Source organism: Sander lucioperca, chromosome 12 (assembly GCF_008315115.2).
Source record: "Sander lucioperca isolate FBNREF2018 chromosome 12, SLUC_FBN_1.2, whole genome shotgun sequence".
NCBI lineage: Eukaryota > Metazoa > Chordata > Actinopteri > Perciformes > Percidae > Sander > Sander lucioperca.
In genome coordinates this window covers 2,974,149-2,997,419 of record NC_050184.1, presented here as the reverse complement: position 1 = coordinate 2,997,419, position 23,271 = coordinate 2,974,149, and the positions used below count along the sequence as shown (strand labels likewise).

The 23,271-nt window shown below is 38.8% G+C and overlaps 1 protein-coding gene and 1 long non-coding RNA gene across 5 annotated transcripts; one reads left to right on the top strand and one right to left on the bottom strand.

Moving 5' to 3' along the window:
* Positions 1–22,964, top strand: LOC116058751. The gene is made up of 3 exons (XR_004107106.2): positions 1–280; positions 8,272–8,274; positions 22,952–22,964. It is a non-coding gene; the product is annotated as an uncharacterized LOC116058751 (long non-coding RNA).
* On the bottom strand, positions 2,450–19,310 carry LOC116058589 (mitochondrial carrier homolog 1). Of its 4 annotated transcripts, none has more exons than XM_031311483.2 (12): positions 18,960–19,308; positions 15,911–15,995; positions 15,721–15,827; positions 13,333–13,395; positions 12,124–12,181; positions 10,156–10,207; positions 9,167–9,226; positions 7,834–7,987; positions 6,774–6,821; positions 6,623–6,690; positions 3,973–4,048; positions 2,450–2,721 (listed from the first exon to the last, which is right to left on the bottom strand). In XM_031311483.2, the coding sequence occupies exons 1-12, from the start codon at positions 19,110–19,112 to the stop codon at positions 2,647–2,649; spliced, it is 999 nt and encodes a 332-aa protein (XP_031167343.1). In that variant the 5' UTR covers positions 19,113–19,308; the 3' UTR covers positions 2,450–2,646. The 4 variants fall into 4 exon arrangements, with proteins under 4 accessions (XP_031167343.1, XP_035864422.1, XP_031167344.1 ...); XM_036008529.1 differs by having other exon boundaries at positions 2,589–2,721; positions 13,333–13,392; positions 18,960–19,310; XM_031311484.2 differs by having other exon boundaries at positions 2,589–2,721; positions 7,894–7,987; positions 18,960–19,306.
* Positions 22,965–23,271: the final 307 nt, after the last annotated feature.

Here is a 23,271-nt window from a genome sequence, read left to right as displayed (position 1 = left end):
GGAAGGTTAAGTTAGATCCTACTCTGTTCTTCTCACTTTGCTGACATTATTTTTTGCATAGTAATGCAGTTAAAAGGCTGACGGCACTCCGTTAGCTCCCAGCGATAATGGAGTTGACGGTCACTGTTACCAGGGTTTCTGCAGGTTTTAACAAGTCAATCTTAAGACTTTTTAAAGACCTTCTTTAAGACCTTTATGAATGAATTTTAAGACCTTTATCGTGACATTGAAGTACAACAAAATGCAGAGTCACAAAAGTAGTTGCAGAGTAAATAAATGAGTAAATAAAAGGCGACACGGAGTAACTGATCTGTACATATACAGCAAATTATATTTGGACCAGCGAAAGAAAGAACTACAATGCCACGGAATAAAAAATAAACATTTCAGTGAGCATTAGACGTAGGGAAATTAAGACCTGTTTAAAATAATTTAAGATCTAGAACACAATTCTTCAGCGGATTTAAGACTTTTTAAGGCCTACCATTTTAGACTTTTTAAGACCCGCGGAAACCCTTATTGGTTATATGGTGATGGATTACACATCTCAACTAAGTTTAAAAAGTCTGCCAAATGGTGAGGAAATGAATAGAAGTCTATGGGCCCTATCTGGCACACGGCGCAGAGCCTGACGCAAGAGTCTTTGCTAGTTTAAGACCGACGTGTCGTTTAAATAGCAAATGCACCTGCGCCCAGCTGGTCTTACAGGGAGGTGTGTTCAGGTGCATTCTGGGCGTGCTGGTCTTACAGGGAGGTGTGTTCAGGTGCATTCTGGGTGTGCTGGTCTTACAGGGAGGTGTGTTCAGGTGCATTCTGGGCGTATTGCTATCTTGAGGCAGCGGGAAGTGATCGCGCCATTGACCAACAAAAACCTGGTCTAAAGTCAGTAACGCAGCATTTCATTGTTATTTTAACAGCACATTAGTAAAATGCTCCTAGGCTCGTGCACAGCGCGTGCACACTGTGCTTGTTACACACACAGGGACGCACAGCAGCACACACACATGGAGAAGATTACAAATAAATATATTACAGTGCAAATCCTCCATCATAACAGCAATGCTCCAAGGTCCAAACGCGCCTGGCTTTTAAAGGGAATGAGAGATGATCTCTGATTGGTTGATTGCATGTTACGCCCAAAACACCCCTCTGATTAATGAAGACACTAAGTACAACCCTTTTGAACCATGCGCCCGGCACACGGACCCTAAACCCACCTGCGCCAGGCGCTTCACGCCGTGCCCTTAGATCGTTAAAATAGGGCCCAGAAAGTTAAAGTACTAGATTAAAATAGGAGTGTAAGAGATACTGTAAAACAAAAGTCATACAGTAGTTTTTAAAAACTGTAATTTTACTTTTACTTTTACTTTAGTATGTTTTGTTTGAAGTATTGTACTTCGCTACATTTTAAATCACATCCGTTGCGGAGTAGAAAAAGGAATAAAAAAGTTGCTTTGGCAAAGTATCTGTCAACAAATGAAATGCTAAATGTCTCTGCGCCCTTTTCAAATCACAGAAGACTTAAGTAAATAAGTATAAATAAGATTTTAAATAAGTATAAATATTAAAAAAAAGTAAATCTTCCCTCCCGCTGTTAAAATGTAACTATGTAACTTCTACTTTAAATTATAAATAAGCTACTATTTACTTTTACTTTGAGTAGATTTTTATGCCAGTAATTGTACTCAAGCTTTAGTGCGTAACGTTTTGATATTAATGAACGTCCGATACATTCAAGCCGTTGCCAAATGAGTTGCTACAAAGCTAATTAAGACTATCAGCTCCACACAACTCTCTGGATTTCTCAGTACGTTTACTAACTCGTGTAGTCCGGCAACATTCGCTTGCAGCAGCTTGAAGTGAAGATAATGACCTCTTCTGAGGAGTCTATCATGTTTTTTTAATCCTCCGTGTCCTCCTTGATTTGACAGTAACTGCGAGGAGGTGGGGTGGTGTGCAATCACCTAAGGCTTGCGTAAATTTGCAATTTGCATCGTGCAACAAAGTCAGGCCTGCTTGGTTCATTTGAGGAATGATTGTAAAAATTTACAAAGAATATGTTTAGGGCATTTCCTCTCTAACTGGGAGGTTTTGGGACTGATTGGTGGGATTGTTGTGGACGAAGTACACACGGAGATACACTGGTAAGAGCTAATGAGGTTTAACCATGTATCAGCTAATATTAATAGCTCACGTTACTGTATTGTGTCAACAGTTAACTTCAATTAATATTGTATGTGGAGTTTTCTTTTGCGGGGTGTAAATGTTCCACCAAAACAAGTTCCTTCCTGAGACTATTTAGCAGAGCCACCGTCGCTGCATCCGGAGCTTAGCGCCGCCCATGACGATTCTGATTGGTTCAAAGAAATGCAAACAACGAAGACTTGTATCATGTGGAAGCGCCGACAGTTTTGTTGTCATTACATAGAATTCCTCACGGGGGGGGTGGGGGTGGGGGGCAACAGAAACTACGCACTATAGCTTTAAGTTAAAGTTCATCCAAGTATAAGTACTTTTACTTAAGTGGAATATTTTTGTACTCTTTCCACTTCTGGGCCGGGGGGGGGGAATGTTGGTGAGCAGACAGAGGAAGAACATCCCAGCAGTCGATGATGTAATGATGATGATGATGTAACGATGATGATGTTATCCCTCGGTGGAGGGCCGGGAGGTGACGGGCACCCGGCGGAAAAAGAAGCTGGATCCTCTGAAGAGCTGATCCTGACGGGAGAGGACACACACACACACACACACACACACACACACACACACACACACACACACACACACACACACACACACACACACACACACACACACTCTAAATGTTTTGGAAAACTTTCTACTGACAACTTCAATCCAGCATATTGATATAGTGTCAGCTAGAGATGCAGCTAACAATTATTTTCATTGTCAATTAATCTGTTGATTATTTCCTTGATAGATTAGTTGTTTGGTCTACGAAACGTCGATCAGTGTTTCCTAAAGTCCAAGAGGACGTGCTCCAATGTCTTGTTTAGTCCACAACTAAGAGAAACTAGAACACAATAAAGAGCATGGAGTATGTCGAAAAAAGTCATAGTATATTATGTCGAAAAAAGTAAAAAAAAAAGCCAGTATAGTATGTCGAAAAAAGTCATAGTATAGTATGTCGAAAAAAGTCATAGTATAGTATGTCGAAAATCATAGTATAGTATGTCGAAAATCATAGTATAGTATGTCGAAAATCATAGTATAGTATGTCGAAAATCATAGTAGAGTATGTCGAAAAAAGTAAAAAAAAATCATAGTATAGTATGTCGAAAAAAGTAAAAAAAAAGTCATAGTATAGTATGTCGAAAAAAGTAAAAAAAAAGTCATAGTATAGTATGTCGAAAAAAGTAAAAAAAGTAATAGTATAGTATGTCGAAAAAGTCATAGTGTATATAGTATGTAGAAAAAAGTAAAAAAAAGTCATAGTATAGTATGTCGAAAAGTCATATTGTAGTATGTCGAAAAAAGTAAAAAAAAATCAGTATAGTATGTCGAAAAAAGTAAAAAAAAAATCATAGTATAGTATGTCGAAAAAAGTAAAAAAAGTCATAGTATAGTATGTCGAAAAGTCATATTGTAGTATGTCGAAAAAAGTAAAAAAAAATCAGTATAGTATGTCGAAAAAAGTAAAAAAAAAATCATAGTATAGTATGTCGAAAAAAGTAAAAAAAAGTCATAGTATAGTATGTCGAAAAAAGTCATAGTATAGTATGTCGAAAAGTCATATTGTAGTATGTCGAAAAAAGTAAAAAAAAAATCAGAGTATAGTATGTCGAAAAAAGTCATATTGTAGTATGTCGAAAAAGTTAAAAAAAACAAAAAAAAAACAGTATAGTATGTCGAAAAAAGTAAAAAAAAGTCATAGTATAGTACGTCAAAAAAAGTCAGCGGACTGTTCCCTCTGTGTGGTGCGGTGTGGCTGCGTTTGTTAGACGGTACCTTGTGGCTCAGGTGATTCCAGCATTGCAGCCAGGACTTGAAGATGGGAGAGTGAGGAGGAAGACCTGCAGCCAAGCTGACAACACAAAGCACAACCGGTCACACTCAAGCATCAGGATTTTACTAATAAAATATGAGATTTGGATTTGTCATATTTTAATTATACAAGTGTTGAGTTATATCTTCTGTACATTTTCTGCACACTGCCAGGGCTGTAAAGATGCATTGAGAATCGGTTTTAAATAGGTATAAATGTGTGAAGATTACAACCAGTTTCAAATCTACTTTAGGTTTCACTTGTTTGACTTCAGACGTCACTACGTGTTCTTAGTTTATTTATTTGAATTTTTTTTTTTTATGTATTTAGTTATTTTGATGTGGGATTTGTTTTAGTACGGAGCCCCCCTGGTCCCACTTTGTCAAAAAAATTAATTATAACTATCTCGTGGCCTCAAGATAGTAAAGTGTCTGACACATGGACCCTTTGTTATTAAACTGGACCCTGTAGTGTAGTGCAATACTTCACATTCTGTGCAATATTCTCTGTTTTAATATTCAGTATGCAATATAGTTTGCTGCAGTTCTGCTTCTATTTATTTACTAGTACTGTTCATCACAATTCTGTTAATACAGTAATGTAAATCTTGTAGGCTGCATATCCATTGTCCTTTATAATTCTTCTTCATATTTTATAGCCTATTTATACTTTTTACATGTATATACTTGTTTAACTACCAACTTCTATTATTATTTATATTCCTTTAAATGTCTTGATGTGCACATCAACTGTGACACAAGAATTGTCCCCCGGGTTATCAATAGCATCAATAAAGATCAATAAAGTATTTCTGATTCTGATTTTAAGTTAGCCTATAGTGGGGTGTGCAGACTGGTTCATTAATTATTTAAGTGTTTCACATTCTGGTAGTTTTGAATGTAAGAAAAGCATGTGTCCGTGTAGCCTACGAAAAAACATCAGCAGAGGGTGTTCTAGGCTTAGGTCACGGTCACGAGATACTATCTTGAGGCCACGAGATAGTATTTTGAGGCCACGAGAGAGTATCTTGAGGCCACGAGAGAGTATCTTGAGGCCACGAGATAGTATTTTGAGGCCACGAGAGAGTATCTTGAGGTCACGAGATAGTATTTTGAGGCCACGAGATAGTATTTTGAGGCCACGAGAGAGTATCTTGAGGTCACGAGATAGTATTTTGAGGCCACGAGATAGTATTTTGAGGCCACGAGAGAGTATCTTGAGGCCACGAGATAGTATTTTGAGGCCACGAGATAGTATTTTGAGGCCACGAGAGAGTATCTTGAGGCCACGAGATAGTATCTTGAGGCCACGAGAGAGTATCTTGAGGCCACGAGATAGTATTTTGAGGCCACGAGAGAGTATCTTGAGGCCACGAGATAGTATTTTGAGGCCACGAGAGAGTATCTTGAGGTCACGAGATAGTATTTTGAGGCCGCGAGAGAGTATCTTGAGGTCACGAGATACTATCTTGAGGCCACGAGATAGTATTTTGAGGCCACGAGAGAGTATCTTGAGGCCACGAGATAGTATCTTGAGGCCACGAGAGAGTATTTTGAGGCCACGAGATAGTATTTTGAGGCCACGAGAGAGTATCTTGAGGCCACGAGATAGTATTTTGAGGCCACGAGATAGTTATAATTAATTTTTTTGACAAAGTGGGACCAGGGGGGCTCCGTATTTTAGAAATCAAATTTTTATTATTTAAAATTATAACATTTCAGTTGAACTTTTGATCAGAGGACATCTGTTGTTTTGCAAAGTTTATGGAAATAAAGGAATATTTTGGAGTCATTTGTCTGCAGCTCATTCTGTATAGTATGTCGAAAACGTGATAAAAAGTCACAGTAAATACTTCCTGGTTGCCTGTTGGAGCAGTGCTAACCACTGAGCCACTAAAGAAATTATCTTGAAACAGTCATAGTATAGTATGTCGTAAAAAGCCATTTTAAAGTCATAGTATGCTATGTCGAAGAAAAGTCATAGTATAGTATGTCGAAAACAATACATGGCATCAGCATTCACACAATAAGGGCCCTATCTTGCACCCGCGTCGTTTAAATAGCAAATGCACCTGCGCCCATGGGCATGCTGGTCTTACAGGGAGGTGTGTTCAGGTGCAGTCTGGGCGTATTGCTATCTTGAGGCAGCGGGAAGTGATGGCGCCATTGACCAACAAAAACCTGGTCTAAAGTCAATAACGCAGCATTTCATTGTTATTTTAACAGCACATTAGTAAAATGCACCTAGGCTCGTGCGCACTATGCTTGCAGCAGCAGACAAACATGCAAAAGATTACAAATATAAATATTATGGTGCAAATCCTCCATCATAACAGCAATGCTCTAAGGTCCAAACGCGCCTGGCTTTTAAAGGGAATGGGAGATGACTCTCTGATTGGTTTATTGCATGTTACGCCCAAAACACACCTCTGATTAATGAAGACACTAAGTACAACCTTTTTGAACCATGCGCGCGGCGCACTGACCCTTTTTACCGCCGTCAAACTAGCAAAAGTGAATTTGGACACGCCTTAAACGCACCTGCACCAGGCGCTTCACGCCGTGCGCTTAGATCGTTAAAATAGGGCCCACAGTGTTTAAGAGAATGACTCACCCACAGTTGTTGACTGCCATAATATCGGCCACCAGCATGAATGGATATGTCAGAGCACTCACTGCAATCTAGAGAAAAACACACTCCATTAATATGAAGAAACGTTGCCTATGAGAAACATTTCAAATAACAGTTTTAACGTTGAACTTACACCCATCACAAACTTAGTGTAGCTTCGTATCGCTGAGGCCTGAGTGAACTGCAACAGAAACACAAAGAGAGGGGTGAAAGAGTACTTCTTTTGCTTTACATGCAACGGGAAATCAAAACGAATTCAGTTCAATTAAACTATAGCTGAACAAGACTGGATTTAATGTTTATGTTATAGCATTATGTTATTAAGTGTTAACCATTGTTTTGAAATCATTATTTTTTTTTACATTTTATTGTCTTGTTGTAATTTTTTTGTAAGTTTGTTTGTATTCTTTAGTTTTTTCTGATCTGTATATAAATGAAGTTGAGTTGATAGCATGTGTAATACTTGTATACCTCATATTTTATCTTTTGAGATCACTTTGCTATTCAGAACAGCATCTTGACGAATAAATAAACATTTTTACACTTTATTCTTATCTTCTGGATCAGATTTACCATGACTTCTTAAGAATTGACACCACATCAGTTACACAGAGACAGAAAACAATGTACAAGTGTTTTCGGTTAACACTTTACTTGAAGGTGTCTACATAAGAGTGACATGACACAGTCATGACACATGAACTCTAACTCTAACCATAACCATAACTTGTCATGACAAAAACCGAATGACACTTACTAAAAGAAGCGTTATGTCATAAACGTTTATGACTTGTATATAATGTTTATGACACGTTCATGACAGTGTCATGTCACTCTTACGTAGATACCTTCAAGTAAAGTGTAACCGTGTTTTCTTTAGTGCAGAGGGTGTGATGCAGAGACAGAGACCCAAAGCCACATCTGTGGAAACGGACAGTTTTTCCCTCGCCAAAATGTAGCCAAACTTTGGAGCGTTATTTAGCAAGACATGGATTCCTTAGATCATCTAGTTTCATATGAAACCAATATTTTCAGTCTGGCATTAAAACGGAGCCTCTTAAGATCGATCTCAGGATGTTATGAATTTTAATTTAGATTCAAGATCGATTTCAATGGGAAAATTGATTATTTTGAACCCAGCCCTAATGCTTTATATATTTGTTCAAAAGTTTAATCAGTAAGGTATTCGTTACCATAGCTTGTTGTCTTTCGTACACTCTCTCTTCTAGCATCCATAAAGGTGAAGGACTTACACTTTCGTCTACAGCGTAGGTGTTAATAAAGTGAGCCAGGAGGTTACAAAACCACAGGAAGAGGACTTCTCCCGCCACGTGGGGTATGAGCCCGCTGCAAACACACAAAACACTGCTCAGACTGATGGAGGCCAAAGATCGAGGTAAACATGTCGTAAAAACTCTACCAATCAACAGTTAAATATCAACACTACATCTACACTACTACGTTTTAACTTTTAAGCTGTGTTTTTAGACAAAAATGATCTCCGTACACACAAGAGTTTTATCTCCGTAGCAGAACTAATCTCCGTCCATAGTAACACGTCTGACAACACATATCACATGACCGTTCACACACACACTGGGCACGTGAGGGCCGGTGTAAACAGGAAGCAGATTGTCTGACGTTACTCTGCGGTTGAAAATCATGGATGTAGAAGTTGAAAATACCAACATGACATCATGACTTCGCGTAAACATACACGGCACTTTCCTAAAGTTCCTAAAGTGGCGTGTTATGTGTACGCATTTTGAGCTATCCGCGCGTATGTCTACGCTGTATACAGCGGACGGCAGCCTGCAACGTCACAGCGTAAACATACACGCCACGTGGCGTGTTATCACGAGGCTACGGTTGGGTTTAGGAAACGTCACATGCGGGTTGGGTTTAGGAAAAGAAGAACGGGGAAAGGAAACATCACACGCGGGACACGAAGGAAACATCACATGCGGGACACGTTCCCGGTCTCCTGGGTGAAAGTCCTGTTTGACCCATCCACCCCCCCGACCAATCTCCCTACGCTGATTTTCGCCCTTTCATACTACTCGCTACGGCGTCAATTCACACGCAACTGCAAGGTAATGTAAGTCAACGGAGGCCAAACGGCATTGATAAACACGCTAAAAAGCAAGTATGCGTCTTGATAATACGCCAATAATGCAATACGAATTGGCGTGTCATACATACGCCACTTCTTGAGATCAGTCTGAAAATACAGAACATATTTTGGAGAAAGAACAACAACAGTGAAAAGTAAGAGCAGGGATTTATTATCTTGGAGCGACGACGAGGTGGAACTGTTACTGAAAGGTCTGTAAGCTACCTAACGTCCAGACGACAAAGCATTCCTGGAGTTTTCAAAACAAAATGGGGACAGCAGTGTTTCCAAATGTCTCCATTTTAGGGGCTCAGAAACGCCAGAGTATTTCGACGTAAGGCGTAAATGTAGCAAAGGATAATTGTTTTAAAACCAAAACGTGGTAGTGTAAATGTAGATTAAGTATGACTTACACATAGAATCCAGCAACTCCTTCCTCCTTAAAAATCTTGACAATACAACTGAATATCCCACTGCAAATGTGACACAAACTCCATTAACATGTGCAGAATATCCACAGTGTAAAAAAAACTTTTGTAAAATAACTTAAAGTGCTCATATTATGCTCATTTTCAGGTTCATAATTGTATTTAGAGGTTATATCAGAATAGGTTTACATGGTTTAATTTTCAAAAAACACCATATTTTTGATGTACTGCACATTGCTGCAGCTCCTCTTTTCACCCTGTGTGTTGAGCTCTCTGTTTTAGCTACAGAGTGAGACCTCTCACTGCTGTAACATCTTTGTTGGGAGTCGCACATGCTCAGTAGCTAGGTAAGGACTACTAGCCAGTCAGAAGCAGAGTATGAGGGCGTGCCCTGACAGTAGCTAGGTAAGGACTACTAGCCAGTCAGAAGCAGAGTATGAGGGCGTGCCCTGACAGTACCTAGGTAAGGACTACTAGCCAGTCAGAAGCAGAGTATGAGGGCGTGTCCTGACAGTAGCTAGGTAAGGACTACTAGCCAGTCAGAAGCAGAGTATGAGGGCGTGTCCTGACAGTAGCTAGGTGAGAACTACTAGCCAGTCAGAAGCAGAGTATGAGGGCGTGCCCTGACAGTAGCTAGGTAAGGACTACTAGCCAGTCAGAAGCAGAGTATGAGGGCGTGCCATGCTAGCAGCTAGGCGAGCATTATAACGTGTGTTCCAAAGTGACCACGTTTGTCTCTGAAGTAAAGGCTGGACTACAATAGAGCTGTTTGGAGCAGTTTGTGAACAGTGTTTTCTGTTGGAGATGGTAAGTCCCTTTGGGGTGGACTTTGGGCTTTTTCACTTTGTAAACCTATAACATGCACAAAAAAGATATATAACACAATAAAGGGAAGGGAAAAAGCCAAAAAGCATAATATGAGCACTTTAAAGAAAAACAATGTGGCATATCTGCAGCTTTAAAACATGTCTTACCCATACTTCACCTCTCTGCCAACAAACTGGGCCATACACCGCACTGACATAACTGCCAAAGGGAAACAAAACAGGTGATCAGCTAAACAAACGGTGTACTACTTGGTTTTTGAGATGTCACATTTCATTCAGCCAGTATCGAGTGAATCATCCGTGACATCACGCAAACGCAAAAAAGACGTATAATTAAACACGGAGCTCCGACCAAGCTGACGTCTCTGCGGTGTTTATTTTCTGCTGTGTTCCTTTGCTAGTAGTTTGGATCAACGGAAGTACATTTCCAGGATAAATGCCTGACATCCAGCGTGATGTCCCTCATCTTCCGCTCTCTGTGTGTTTCTGTTTTTTAAACTCTGTTAACTTCAGGAAACTAGCAAGTTACACGCTAAAAATGACAAGTTTTGAAGAAAACATGGATCGTGCAGCAAGTCAGGCCTGCTTGGTTCTTTCAGGGAATGATTGTTAAGATTTACTAAGAATATGTTTAGGGCATTTCCTCTCTAACTGGGAGGTTTTGGAACCGATTGGTGGGATTGCTGTGGACGAAGTACACACGGAGATACACTGGTAAGAGCTAATGAGGTTTAACCATGTATCAGCTAATTTAAATAGCTCACGTTACTGTATTGTGTCAACAGTTAACTTCATTTATTATTGGATGTGGCGTTTTCTTTTCTGGGGTGCAAATGTTCCACCAAAACAAGTTCCTTCCTGAGACTATTTAGCAGAGCCACCGTCGCTGCGTCTGGGGCTTAGCGCCGCCCAAGACGGTTGTGATTGGTTCAAAGAAATGCAAACAACCCAGAGTGTTTTTTTTTCTCTATCCCAGAATGTATGTGTGGTGTAGCCAGACCTTCACTCCACAGAGCTGTGGAGATAGATCTGGCTATGAGACACTACTTTGCTAGCATCTTTGATAAACCAAATTAAAAGTTAGGAACAGCAACATCTCACCGCTGGTCGGACTGACTGCTAGTTTGGGTGGTGTCACTTTCTTTAGTCTGTGGCCCAACAGGTAAATTAGGTCTCCAAGCTAACGTTAGTCGAATTGTTGACATATTAAAAGCATCAAACATGCATTTTAGATGAATGAGATAAGAGTATATCCAGCTGATCCTCGTCCTGGTTTGCTCAGCGCAGTTAAAATTAGTGGTGCACGATATATCGGCCGCCGATATGGTCATTTTTTTAACACATCGGTATCGGTTCGATGTCAAATCATATAAAATTATATAAATATAAATTTTTTCTTCTGAAAATCTGATGACAGTCATATTTTGCACACAGGTAAAGGTGCCCAATATCAGTCATTTCGGAAAATAAATCACAAAAGTAAAAAAAAAAAAAATGCGTTTTGGAAAATAGTTCTTTATTTGATTATCATAAAAATGTGTTTTCTATACAGAGATATCGACATCGGTAAATATCGGTATCGGCCATAACACCAATATTAATATCGGTTATCGGTATCGGCCACAATTTTCACATCGGTGCATCACTAGTTAAAATTGTACGTACAGGATGCAGGAGTTTCGACCCCGGAAATCAGTGTAAGAAAACATTGTTATTGGGTCTAAATGTCAGCGTTAAGGGGACTGACAACATGGCACATACTGTAGGCAGCCCAAAATGGATGGATGGTCTAATCATTTAAGAAAGTGCCAAACCTTTACTGGTTTCAGTTTCTCCAAGGTGAGGATTAGTCTGTTTTTGTCTGTTTGTTGTTATTGTTAAATTGAACATCTTTGGGTTTTAGATGGTTGGCAAATCAAGGCGTTTGGAGACGTCACCTTTCCACCATTCATTGGAAAAAATAACTTCATCAATAATGAAAATAATTTGTTGCAGCCCTAGTTTCGGTTGTGACGTTGTTTTTGTAGATCAGGAGGAAGCTTCCAGAATAAAGCCACGTAATCAAAGGCACTTTTTAAGGTGGAATACACTTTGACAGCCTAAATGAGGACGTACCATGAAAAGGATGAGTGGCTACTCTGGACAGGCACTGGATGATCATCTCATGTGAGGTCTGGAGAGAGGAAAATATTTGAAGAGACAACCTGGTATAAATTTAGGGCTGCGTATCATTTAAAAAAAATTACGATACCAGTACCAATACCAGTACCCTTAAAGTGATACCAATAGAGCTGCAAAGATGAGAAAAGAAGAGCAGATAGTCAACTTTTTTTCCCACACTGAGGGCCCTATTTTAACGATCTAAGCGCACGGCGTGAAGCACCTGGCGCAGGTGTGTTTAGGGCGTGTACAAATCCGCTTTTGCTAGTTTGAAAAAAGGTTCCGTGCGCCGGGCGCATGGTTCTAAAGGGTTGTACTTAGTGTCTTCATTAATCAGAGGGGTGTTTTGGGCGTAGCATGCAATAAACCAATCAGAGATCATTCCCATTCCCTTTAAAAGCCAGGCGCGTTTGGACCTTGACGCATTGCTATTATGATGGAGGATTTGCACCGTAATATTTTTAGTTGTAATCTTTTGCATGTGTGTGTGCTGCTGTGCGTCCCTGTGTGTGTAACAAGCTCAGTGTGCGCACGCTGTGCACGAGCCTAGGAGCATTTTACTAATGTGCTGTTAAAATAACAATGAAATGCTGCGTTATTGACTTTAGACCAGGTTTTTGTTGGTCAATGGCGCCATCACTTCCCGCTGCCTCAAGATAGCAATACGCCCAGAATGCACCTGAACACACCTCCCTGTAAGACCAGCACGCCCAGAATGCACCTGAACACACCTCCCTGTAAGACCAGCACGCCCAGAATGCACCTGAACACACCTCCCTGTAAGACCAGCACGCCCATGGGCGCACAGATGGGCGCAGGTGCATTTGCTATTTAAACGACGCGGGCGCTGGACGGGAAATTGACAACTGCGTCGGTCTTAAACTAGCAAAAACACTCGCGTTGGGCTTTGTGCTGTGCTGCGAGATAGGGCCCTGTGTGTCTTTAACATTGATGTGGCACGCGTTTGAGAGATATTTAAATAGATGCATTTTATAATGGAACATTTAAATACCATAATGACCAACAGAAAGTACGCAGGAAGTATAACGAGACATTTCAATGATATCACTTCAGTTAGACTGAATGAAAGAAGTCAGGGATGATGGACAGATGTTGGACAGATTTCACTGTTTAGATGTTATTCAGGAGTAGACGACCTCTCACCTCCTTCACCACTTTCCTAAGTGATGTCTGCAGCTCATCTCTCTTGGATAGAAGCTCCACCTGCTGAATAAAGAACTAAAATTACCTTTGACAACCCTTCTCAATTGGGGTGTGCGATATGACAATATTAAATCCTTTTGTGAAATGTGTTGAAGACCGCAAAATACAAAAATATTGGCATCAGCCTTCATCTAACTATAAACCGAGGAACCTCTGTGCGTGCGTGTATGTGTGTCTCCCTCATGCGCACAGCAGTGTGGGGGGAGAGAGCTACAGGTGTTGTGCCAAAAAGTGTTCATGCAAATGATGAAATGAATCGTACAGAAACAGATGGTAGATGAACGCCCAGGCTCTCGGGCTCTCCAGCACGTTGTTTTGTTGCCGGTGGTTGTGCACGTTCCTCCGTCCGTTCTGCGCGCTGTTTAACCCTTGTGTTGTCCTCGGGTCAAATTCGACCCGTTTTAAAAGTTTTCTTATATCAGAAATATGAGTTTCTTTCAACCAAATTGCCCCAAAATAACATGGATGCATGGATGTGCTTCGCAGGAAACATGAATGATCACTTTCACTGAACTTTGGGTGTTTAATTCCATTTTAAAGCATTTGAAAGAAATGTTTAAAATGGTTTCATACCAGTGTCCTGACTAAACTTTGACATGAACCAGTCTGTGATTCATTCAACATCCTCTGATCTTAACTATTAGTCAAAATAACTCATGATTTCTGTGTCATATAAATTAGGTTTATAGACCATGAATTTAAAAAAAAGGCGTTAAAAATGTGACAAAAAGCTTCGCAAACTTCAGAAAAAGCCCCAAAAATGTTGCGGGAAAAAAGCGCCAAAAAAAAGTTCTTTTTCAACAGATAACACAAGACACAACAAGGGTTAAGAGTGGCTTCGTAGGTAGGGTCAAAAACGTTGCCTTTATATTAAATATGGGAGTTTAAAGTAGAGATGGCCAGATACGGGGCGGCCTCTAGCTCACCCAGTTAGAGCGTTCGCCCCATGTTGGCTGAGTCCTGCAGCGGCGCAGGGTTCGAATCCGACCTGCTGCCCTTTGCTGCGTGTCATCCCCCATCTCTCTCCCCCTTTCATATCTATCCACTTTCAAATAAAAGGAAAAGCCCCAAAAAAATAATACGATACCATTTTCTGCTTCCCGATTCTGATACCTGAACTTGCGTATCGGCCGATACCGAGTACTGATCAGATACCAGTGTGTCATATATTTTATTATGTTTTAACAGCTGTATACTACTATCCCTGTATAGATGATATGATGTATAACAGCTGTATACTACTATCCCTGTATAGATGATATGATGTATAACAGCTGTATACTACTATCCCTGTATGATGATATGATGTATAACAGCTGTATACTACTATCTCTGTATGGATGATATGATGTATAACAGCTGTATACTACTATCCCTGTATAGATGATATGATGTATAACAGCTGTATACTACTATCCCTGTATGGATGATATGATGTATAACAACTGTATACTACTATCTCTGTATGGATGATATGATGTATAACAGCTGTGTGGATGATATGATGTATAACAGCTGTATACTACTATCTCTGTATGGATGATATGATGTATAACAGCAGTATACTACTATCTCTGTATGGATGATATGATGTATAACAGCTGTATACTACTATCTCTGTATGGATGATATGATGTATAACAGCTGTATACTACTATCCCTGTATGGATGATATGATGTATAACAGCTGTATACTACTATCCCTGTATGGATGATATGATGTATAACAGCTGTATACTACTATCTCTGTATGGATGTGATATTATTTCTATCTTTGTTGTCGGTCTAGCTCAGGTTAAACTCTTTGTGAAACATGAACAAACACAAACAATGAACGCCCCAGAACTTTCTTTTATTCTGCAGTTTGACAGTCAGTTATAACGGAAAAAGAACATAAATAAACTACTTTAACGTAGATTCCGATACCGATACCAGCGTTTTAGGCAGTATCGGAGCCGACCATCTCTAGTTTAAAGCAGTGTTGCGGACATTACATTCTTTCACTTTAGTATTTTTCATTTGTCCTGCACCTGCCAGAAGGTGGGATGTGCACACAATTACTTTTATAATTGTTAAGAGTGGCTTCCCCAGCAGGCTGAGACGGGTTCCCTGCTTCTAAAAGGGGACGCATCGAATCTGTAGAAGAGCCGCAGCCGAGCTGCGCCTGATTGAACCGTACTTAGAGTTAGATAAAGCGGTGGAAAAAGGTACTGGGAGCCGAGCAATCAACCGGTTCCGAAACAGGCACACACACTCCAAATGGGCACTGCACTAGAATTAGAAAATAACTTGTAAAACGGTATTGATATTATTAGAATAAATGCTTACCTGTTTCACTTTGCTCCTGACCACAGTGGAGATGGCGCTGGACACGATACGGGGCGAGAGGCCGCGGAAGAGTCCTCTCTTTCCATCTACTTTCACAATGTGATGTGCTGAAAACAAATTAATTTCCTGTCAACTGCTCTTAACTTGTCCGGTGATACAATAAGAGGTTGATAAATCACACCTCACTCACCGTAGGAGAAGAAGCCAGGCAGGTACAAGACTCTTCGTCCAAACATAGTTGTGCCCACAGTTGGGGGAAGAGGTTCATGTCCCACCTGGAAACAACAGCGACACAACAATTGTACTGATAACTATTGTATTAAATGGCCCAAAAAAAACAACAACAGTGTTTTCCCAAACCGGTATGCAGAGTGGATAATGCTTAAGATGCCAGATGGTATTTTAGCGATATAAAGAAGCGGTTAAGAAGACAACTTTCTGTCTTCAAAATGTCTCTGTGATAATCATGTTTTGGGCTGGGACTGTGTATTAATATTCACTGTAGTCAAGCCTCTCTAAATACAACACAGAGTCTCTGTGCATAACGTAGAGCTGGGCGATATGGAGAAAATCAAATATCCTGATATTTTTTACCAAATACTAGGGCTGCAACTAACGATTATTTTCATAGTCGATTAATCTGTCGATTATTTTCTCGACTAATCGATTAGTTGTTTGATCTATAAAAATGTCAAAACATGGTGAAAAATGTGGATCAGTGTTTCCCAAAGCCTAAGAGGACGTCCTCAAATTTCTTGTTTTGTCCAAAACTCAAAAGATATTCAGTTTACTGTCACAGAGGAGAGAAGAAACTAGAAGATATTCACATTTAACAAGCTGGAATCAGAGAAATCTGTTATGGTTTTGTACATTTTCTGTTTTTTGCATTCTGTATATTTCTGTTCCCTGTTGTGTCGTATCTTGTTGTGTCAAGTCTCTGTGTTTAGTTTATTTCATGTTTCCTGTCTGTTGTTCTGGTTTCCTGTTTTATTTTGATAGTCTGTTTTCTGTCTTGTCTTAGTAGCTTTACTTCGTGTTTTCCCGCCTGTGTGATTGTCTGATGTGCTCCACCTGTTCCCCAGCCCTGGTGTCACCTGTCTTGCGTCTTCTCGTTACCTAGTTTATTCAGCCCCTGTGTTTCCTTTGTCTGTTGTCAGATCGTTTGTGTCTTTTTGTGTTCCTGTCCTGTCAGCATTTCATAGCCTGTACTATTGTTTGGATTCCTCCCTGCTTTATTTTGTAAGTTTTTCCTCTGAGTTTTGTCATAGTGTTTTCCAGCCTGGAGCTGCCGTTTTTCGTTATCAAATAAATTCCTGTACTCAAGCCATCTCCTGCCTGCCTGCCTCTCCCTGCATTTGGGTCCACTATTCCTCACTTAAACCTAACAAAATCTAATTTTTTTTAATAAAAAAATGACTCAAACGATTAATGGATTATCAAAATAGTTGCCAATTAATTTAATAGTTGACAACTAATTGATTCATCGTTGCACCTCTACCAAATACCTTGATATCGATATCGTGGCGATATTGTAGGGTTGACAATTGGTGCTTTCACAAAATATGCACACAATGAGTTTTGATAAATAATCATCAGTTATGTTGATATAATAACTATGTGGGTAAAGGCAAATAATAGAACAGCGAGAACAGTCTGGTGTGTTCAGAAAATTACATCACTCTACTGTAATGCAGCTTTAAAAAAACAAGAAAAAACAACACTTGTGTCATATCAGGATATTACAATATCCAAAATATCTAACCTCATATATTGATATCGATATAATATCGATATATTGCCCAGCCCTAGCATAACGTAGAGTTTTTCCTGCGTGACTTTACATCGTGTAACGTTAGACAGCCAATCACAAGCATTATTAGATAGGTACAATCATTCTGCATGCTTATTGGCACACTGACGCTAGATTTACTCCTTAGGTATTGAAATTTGGTATTGAATGACGAGGCATTTAAGTTCAAAACTTACCAAATAAGTTCAAAACTTCAGGCCCTGGTGGGATTGTTTTGTAGTCTAAAATGGTTTAATGTTGCACCAGGAGGATAAGCATCAAAGCTATTTTAAGCCTGTTAACAATTATTACATAATTGTCTAATCGCAATTATAAATAGGCTATTTTTTTGTTTACATAATCGCCGTTTCTTTGTTTAACCGCAGTCAATAAGCTCCGGCCCTAAGGGGGTTATGACTGGTGGTAATTGTCAGGTTTATGTTCATTTAAGGAGAAAACAATACATTTTATGATAATAAAGAGGCATGGTTTACTTCATAGGTAGTGTACCTGTGTTATTACATTATCTGGGTCACATAACAGTGATCTGACCAAAAGATATGTCCTGGGAATTTGTTTGTTTGCAAAAGTAATACATAAATAGCTATTTTTTAAATTTGACTGACAAGAGACAATTATATTGTTAAACGCAATTATTTCTGAGACTATTAATTGTACAGTAAAATTTGGAATTGTTACAGCTGTAGACCTATTTAATGTCAAAGGAAGTGGATTTCCACCAAAAACAATGGAGAGGTCGGGTTGGATCAGTTGGTCGAGCAGGCGCACATAGAGGGTTACTCTTCGACGCAGCGGCCGCAGGTTCGACTCCGACCTGCGGCCCTTTGCTGCATGTCATTCCCCCTCTCTCTCCCCGTTCATGTCTTCTCTGTCCTGTGAAAATAAAAGCCTAAAAATGCCCCACATAGCTTTTATAATACAATAAACTGTAGGATGTTTAAAATGGATCAGTTCCCACAGTTTACAGAATCAACACCGGTCATTGCAAGTGACTACTCTCAGTCAAAACTGAGAAAATATTTGCTATATCTAAGGAAAAAATATTGAACGAAATTTGCATTTATGTTTGATAAATGATAAATTAGGCAACCCCGGCTGCACTGGACCCCTTCACAGAGAAGCGGTTCTCTGCCGTACAGCATCTCCTGTAACTTACCGGGAGAACAACAACCCGCAGTAGGACTCTTCTACCTGGATAACCACAGAGGAAACGACCAAGCTGGTTGTCGTTGTAATATCTACATAGCTAAGTTACATGGGAACGTAAGGTGACAGTTGGAGGACTCCATAAACAACAGCCGCGATGTTTTAATAGTCATAACGGTTGCTGTTAGACGTTTTGGTAACCAACGGTTGCTGTTAGACGTCGTAATCAACGGTTAACGGTTGCTGTTAGCTAGCGAGCTACATCAAGCTAACGTTACGTTACCTGTATTAGCAGCTTCACATATAACAGCGGGTGTGTGATGGCTGTTACTCCCGCTCCCAGCAGCAACAACGCGGTGTCCACATCCACGAGAGTCGGTGTAGCATCCTGCTCAACACCGACTTCCTGACCGGAGATGTTTTCTGGCGATTCCATCTTTAAAGTTTGGATCCCCAGTAACTGTAAGAAAGACAGCTACAAAAACTATTTCCGCTATGAATTTTCAAAATAATATTCTCTGTTTCAGAGGTCATTTTCGGTGTGAACCTGTTGTAGCGAAAGAAATACAGCTGTAATAAATCATACTCAGTTATAAGACATTTATTCAGGTTTTATTATGATTGTTGTTCTGGCAAAATCCTATCATCTGTCATGTGACAGCGGAACCAAAACATTTGGGCGGAGTCAAGCTCTTGCATCACTTTAACACACGTGCACACACGTTTTTTGTTTTGTTTTTGTTATTTTTTACAATTTTGCAAGAGTACATTCATTGGTCAAATACATTCAACTTGTCAATATGGCGACACAAGAAATATCCGAATTCACTAGGCCTGTCGCAATATGCAATAAATCAATTAATCGCATGATAAATTAAAATGAGCTCGATCATTTTTAAATGGAAATTAACGCTGCCGGAAAAATTATCATTTTATTTATTGTTTTTGATTGTGTTTGGTTTTTATTCAAGTCCATTTTATTTATTGTTTTTGGTTGTTTAGTTCATGTTTTGTGGATATTTAAAATGTCTTCCAGTTCCAGTGTTAAATATTCTTTAGAAATAAAAGTGTATTGATCTTTGAAAAGGTGTACCTGCATTAATATGCCATTATCATTTTATTAGATGAAAATGGTCTCAGAACGACAATTATTATTATCGTTTATCGCAATCATTTCTGGGACAATTTATCATCCAGCAAAATTTGTTATCGTGACCTAGAATTCACAAACAAAAAAATTAAAAATAAACTAAGAAAAGTACAAGACATTAGTGCAGTAATACACAACCATGAAATAAGAAAGTAGCCTATACACAAATTTGAACACAAACATGAACACACACAAGGGTTTACCAAATTGGTTATGACATTTTAAATTTGCGTAAATTAATAGTTTTGGTTAGTGTCTTCTTTTTTTTTACTTATAACAGCTGCTTTGTCAAACGTGCCAGCTGCTATATGTAAAAGTTAGAAAAGAGCAGACTGGTACCAGAAATAGATCGCAAAACAGAAACTAAAAAATAGTTATGACATACCATAATACACCATATAGGCTAATAAAGCCAGATCTATGTTGTCACAACGTTTTACTGCTTAGACCTTCAGACTAGTTTTGATAAGGAGGTTAAATTAAGTTTAGAGTCATTCACTTTATATTCTTTTGGTAATTTGTTTGTTTTGACCATTTATGTATATGTAAAGTAGAGGAAACTTATTCTACTTTGTATATTTTTAGCCAGTTCATATGAGATGTACCACATAAGTGTATTTGGTATATGCAAAGGTAAAACAAAAAGATGAAGAATAATCCCATACATATGATTTTAGAGTTTCTGAGTACACAAAGACCCCCAAATGCACATCTCCACTCTCAACATCAGGGATTATTTTCTGAATAAAATATCTACAAACATACAAGAATCAGAAACTGTAAGAAAAACTGACTCTGCAACATCCAGCACTTGATAATTAGCATTCTATTATCTCTGATGACATCTGTTTGGAAAAACAGATGTCATCAGAGACATTTAATGTGGATTTTTTATTAAGTATCTTTTCTTTTATTGTCCATATTATTCATGTGGATTTGTTATTTTATCATCCTGTTTATGATGTATGTGTATGTTGTGTGTGATGTCTTTAAGCTACTGGGACCTTGAATTTCCCCTTGGGGATCAATAAAGTACCTATCCATCCATCCATCCATCCATCCATCCATCCATCTATCTATCTATCTATCTATCTATCTATCTATCTATCTACCTACCTACCTACCCATCCATCCATCCATCCATCCATCCATCCATCCACCCACCCACCTATCTATCTACCTACCTACCTACCTATCAATCTATCTACCTACCTACCTACCTACCTACCCACCTATCTATCTATCTATCTATCTACCTACCTACCTACCTACCTACCTATCTATCTACCTACCTACCTACCTACCTATCTATCTATCTACCTACCTACCTACCTACCTATCTACCTACCTACCTACCTACCTACCTATCATCTATCTATCTATCTACCTACCTACCTACCTACCTACCTACGCACCTATCTATCTATCTATCTATCTACCTACCTACCTACCTACCTACCTACCTACCTATCAATCTATCTATCTATCTATCTACCTACCTACCTATCTACCTACCTACCTACCTACCTACCTACGCACCTATCTATCTATCTATCTATCTATCTATCTACCTACCTACCTACCTACCTACCTACTTACCTATCAATCTATCTATCTATCTATCTACCTACCTACCTACCTACCTACTTACCTATCAATCTATCTATCTATCTATCTACCTACCTACCTACCTACCTACCTACCTATCAATCTACCTACCTACCTACCTATCTATCTATCTACCTACCTACCTACCTATCTATCCATCTATCTATCTATCTACCTACCTACCTATCAATCTATCTATCTATCTATCTATCTACCTACCTACCTACCTACCTACCTACCTATCTATCTATCTATCTATCTACCTACCTACCTACCTACCTACCTACCTACCTACCTATCTATCTATCTATCTATCTATCTATAAACAAAGGAGTAGGCGTACTTTATGCAGCAGGTGGCACTGTTAGCCTAACAATGGTCCTGGGTGTCTTCTCTTAACAGCAGCAGTTCTGTTACACATGGCTCAGTGTGAATCACGGTCAGATTCAAACGAGATTTAAATCATACGTGTTTGTTATTTAGAATTTTGATTATATTTTTGTTTGTTTGTTTTTTTTTACTCAATTTGGGGTCATGGCTTAGAAAAGCCATCAGACTGGTATCCAACAAGTTGGGATTGAAACCAAAGAGCATTTCAGAGACTTTCAAATTGACAATATGTAGGCTATTTACCTTTTAAAACTGTAAAGTGGAAACATTATGGAACAGACTTCAAATTACTCAATGTGATAATATAAGAATATGGTAGTATGTTAGGAGAGCTTAGTCCCCATGGGTTGATGAATTCATCCCAAAATATACTTTGACAGTGATGTATTAAATATACAATATACAATATTTTCCACATTCTGCAAAAAACTGCACACTTCTTTCATTTTAAAACAGATATATTGAACACATTTTGAGTATTTTATCCTATTTTTATTTTTATTCTATTTTACATTATATTTTCTTGACTTTTGCAGTACTTAAGTTTTGTTTTACTTTTTGTTGTTACACAATATTAAAAAAAAACGATTCACTGTGGTCAAAATGTCTGGTTGAAATTCATTAAAATCATCAGAATCAGTTGTTAAATAACAGAACATTATGTGATGTGCACTCTCACTCATCCAGTTTCTTCTATCTAAAAACAGACACATCATTATTATTTTTTAAATACAGTCTAGACGCAACAGTGATTCACTCATGAACTCGATCATTCATTCCCTGATGGAAAAAAAGAAGCCAGCCTTGAATGGTGTAAATGTCAACAAGACACTTTAATCAACATATCATTGTGGTGTAATTGCCTGTGCATGGTATCATCACCAATGTCATTCATGGCAAAATATCAAATTTTTTGTAATTTAAATTTATTATTTGCAAATATGACAAACAACAGCTCATATAGTACAGCTTACAGAAGACAAATAAGACAGAAGGTCAGATCGTGAAATAACATTTCAGTCAAAGCATAAGTTATCCTGGTCACAAGGAATGTCAAAAATGTACAAGCTGAGCAGACAAAAAGTACAGTAGTATTAGTTAAATAAAAGAATCAAACAAAATATCAGTAAATTAAATAAATATGGCAAATAAAAATATCCGGTTACAATCTCATAATCAGGCTACTAGTTAATTCAATTTTATTTATAGTATCAATTCATAACAAGAGTTATCTCAAGACACTTTACAGATAGAGGTCTAGACCACACTCTATAATTTACAAAGACCCAACAATTCCAGTAATTCCCCCAAGAGCAAGCATTTATTACAACAGTGGCGAGGAAGAACTTATTTTTAGGAAGAAACCTGGGACAGACCCAGGCTCTTGGTAGGCGGTGTCTGACGTTGCCGGTTGGAGGTGTGATGAACAGTGGCAATTATAGTTACA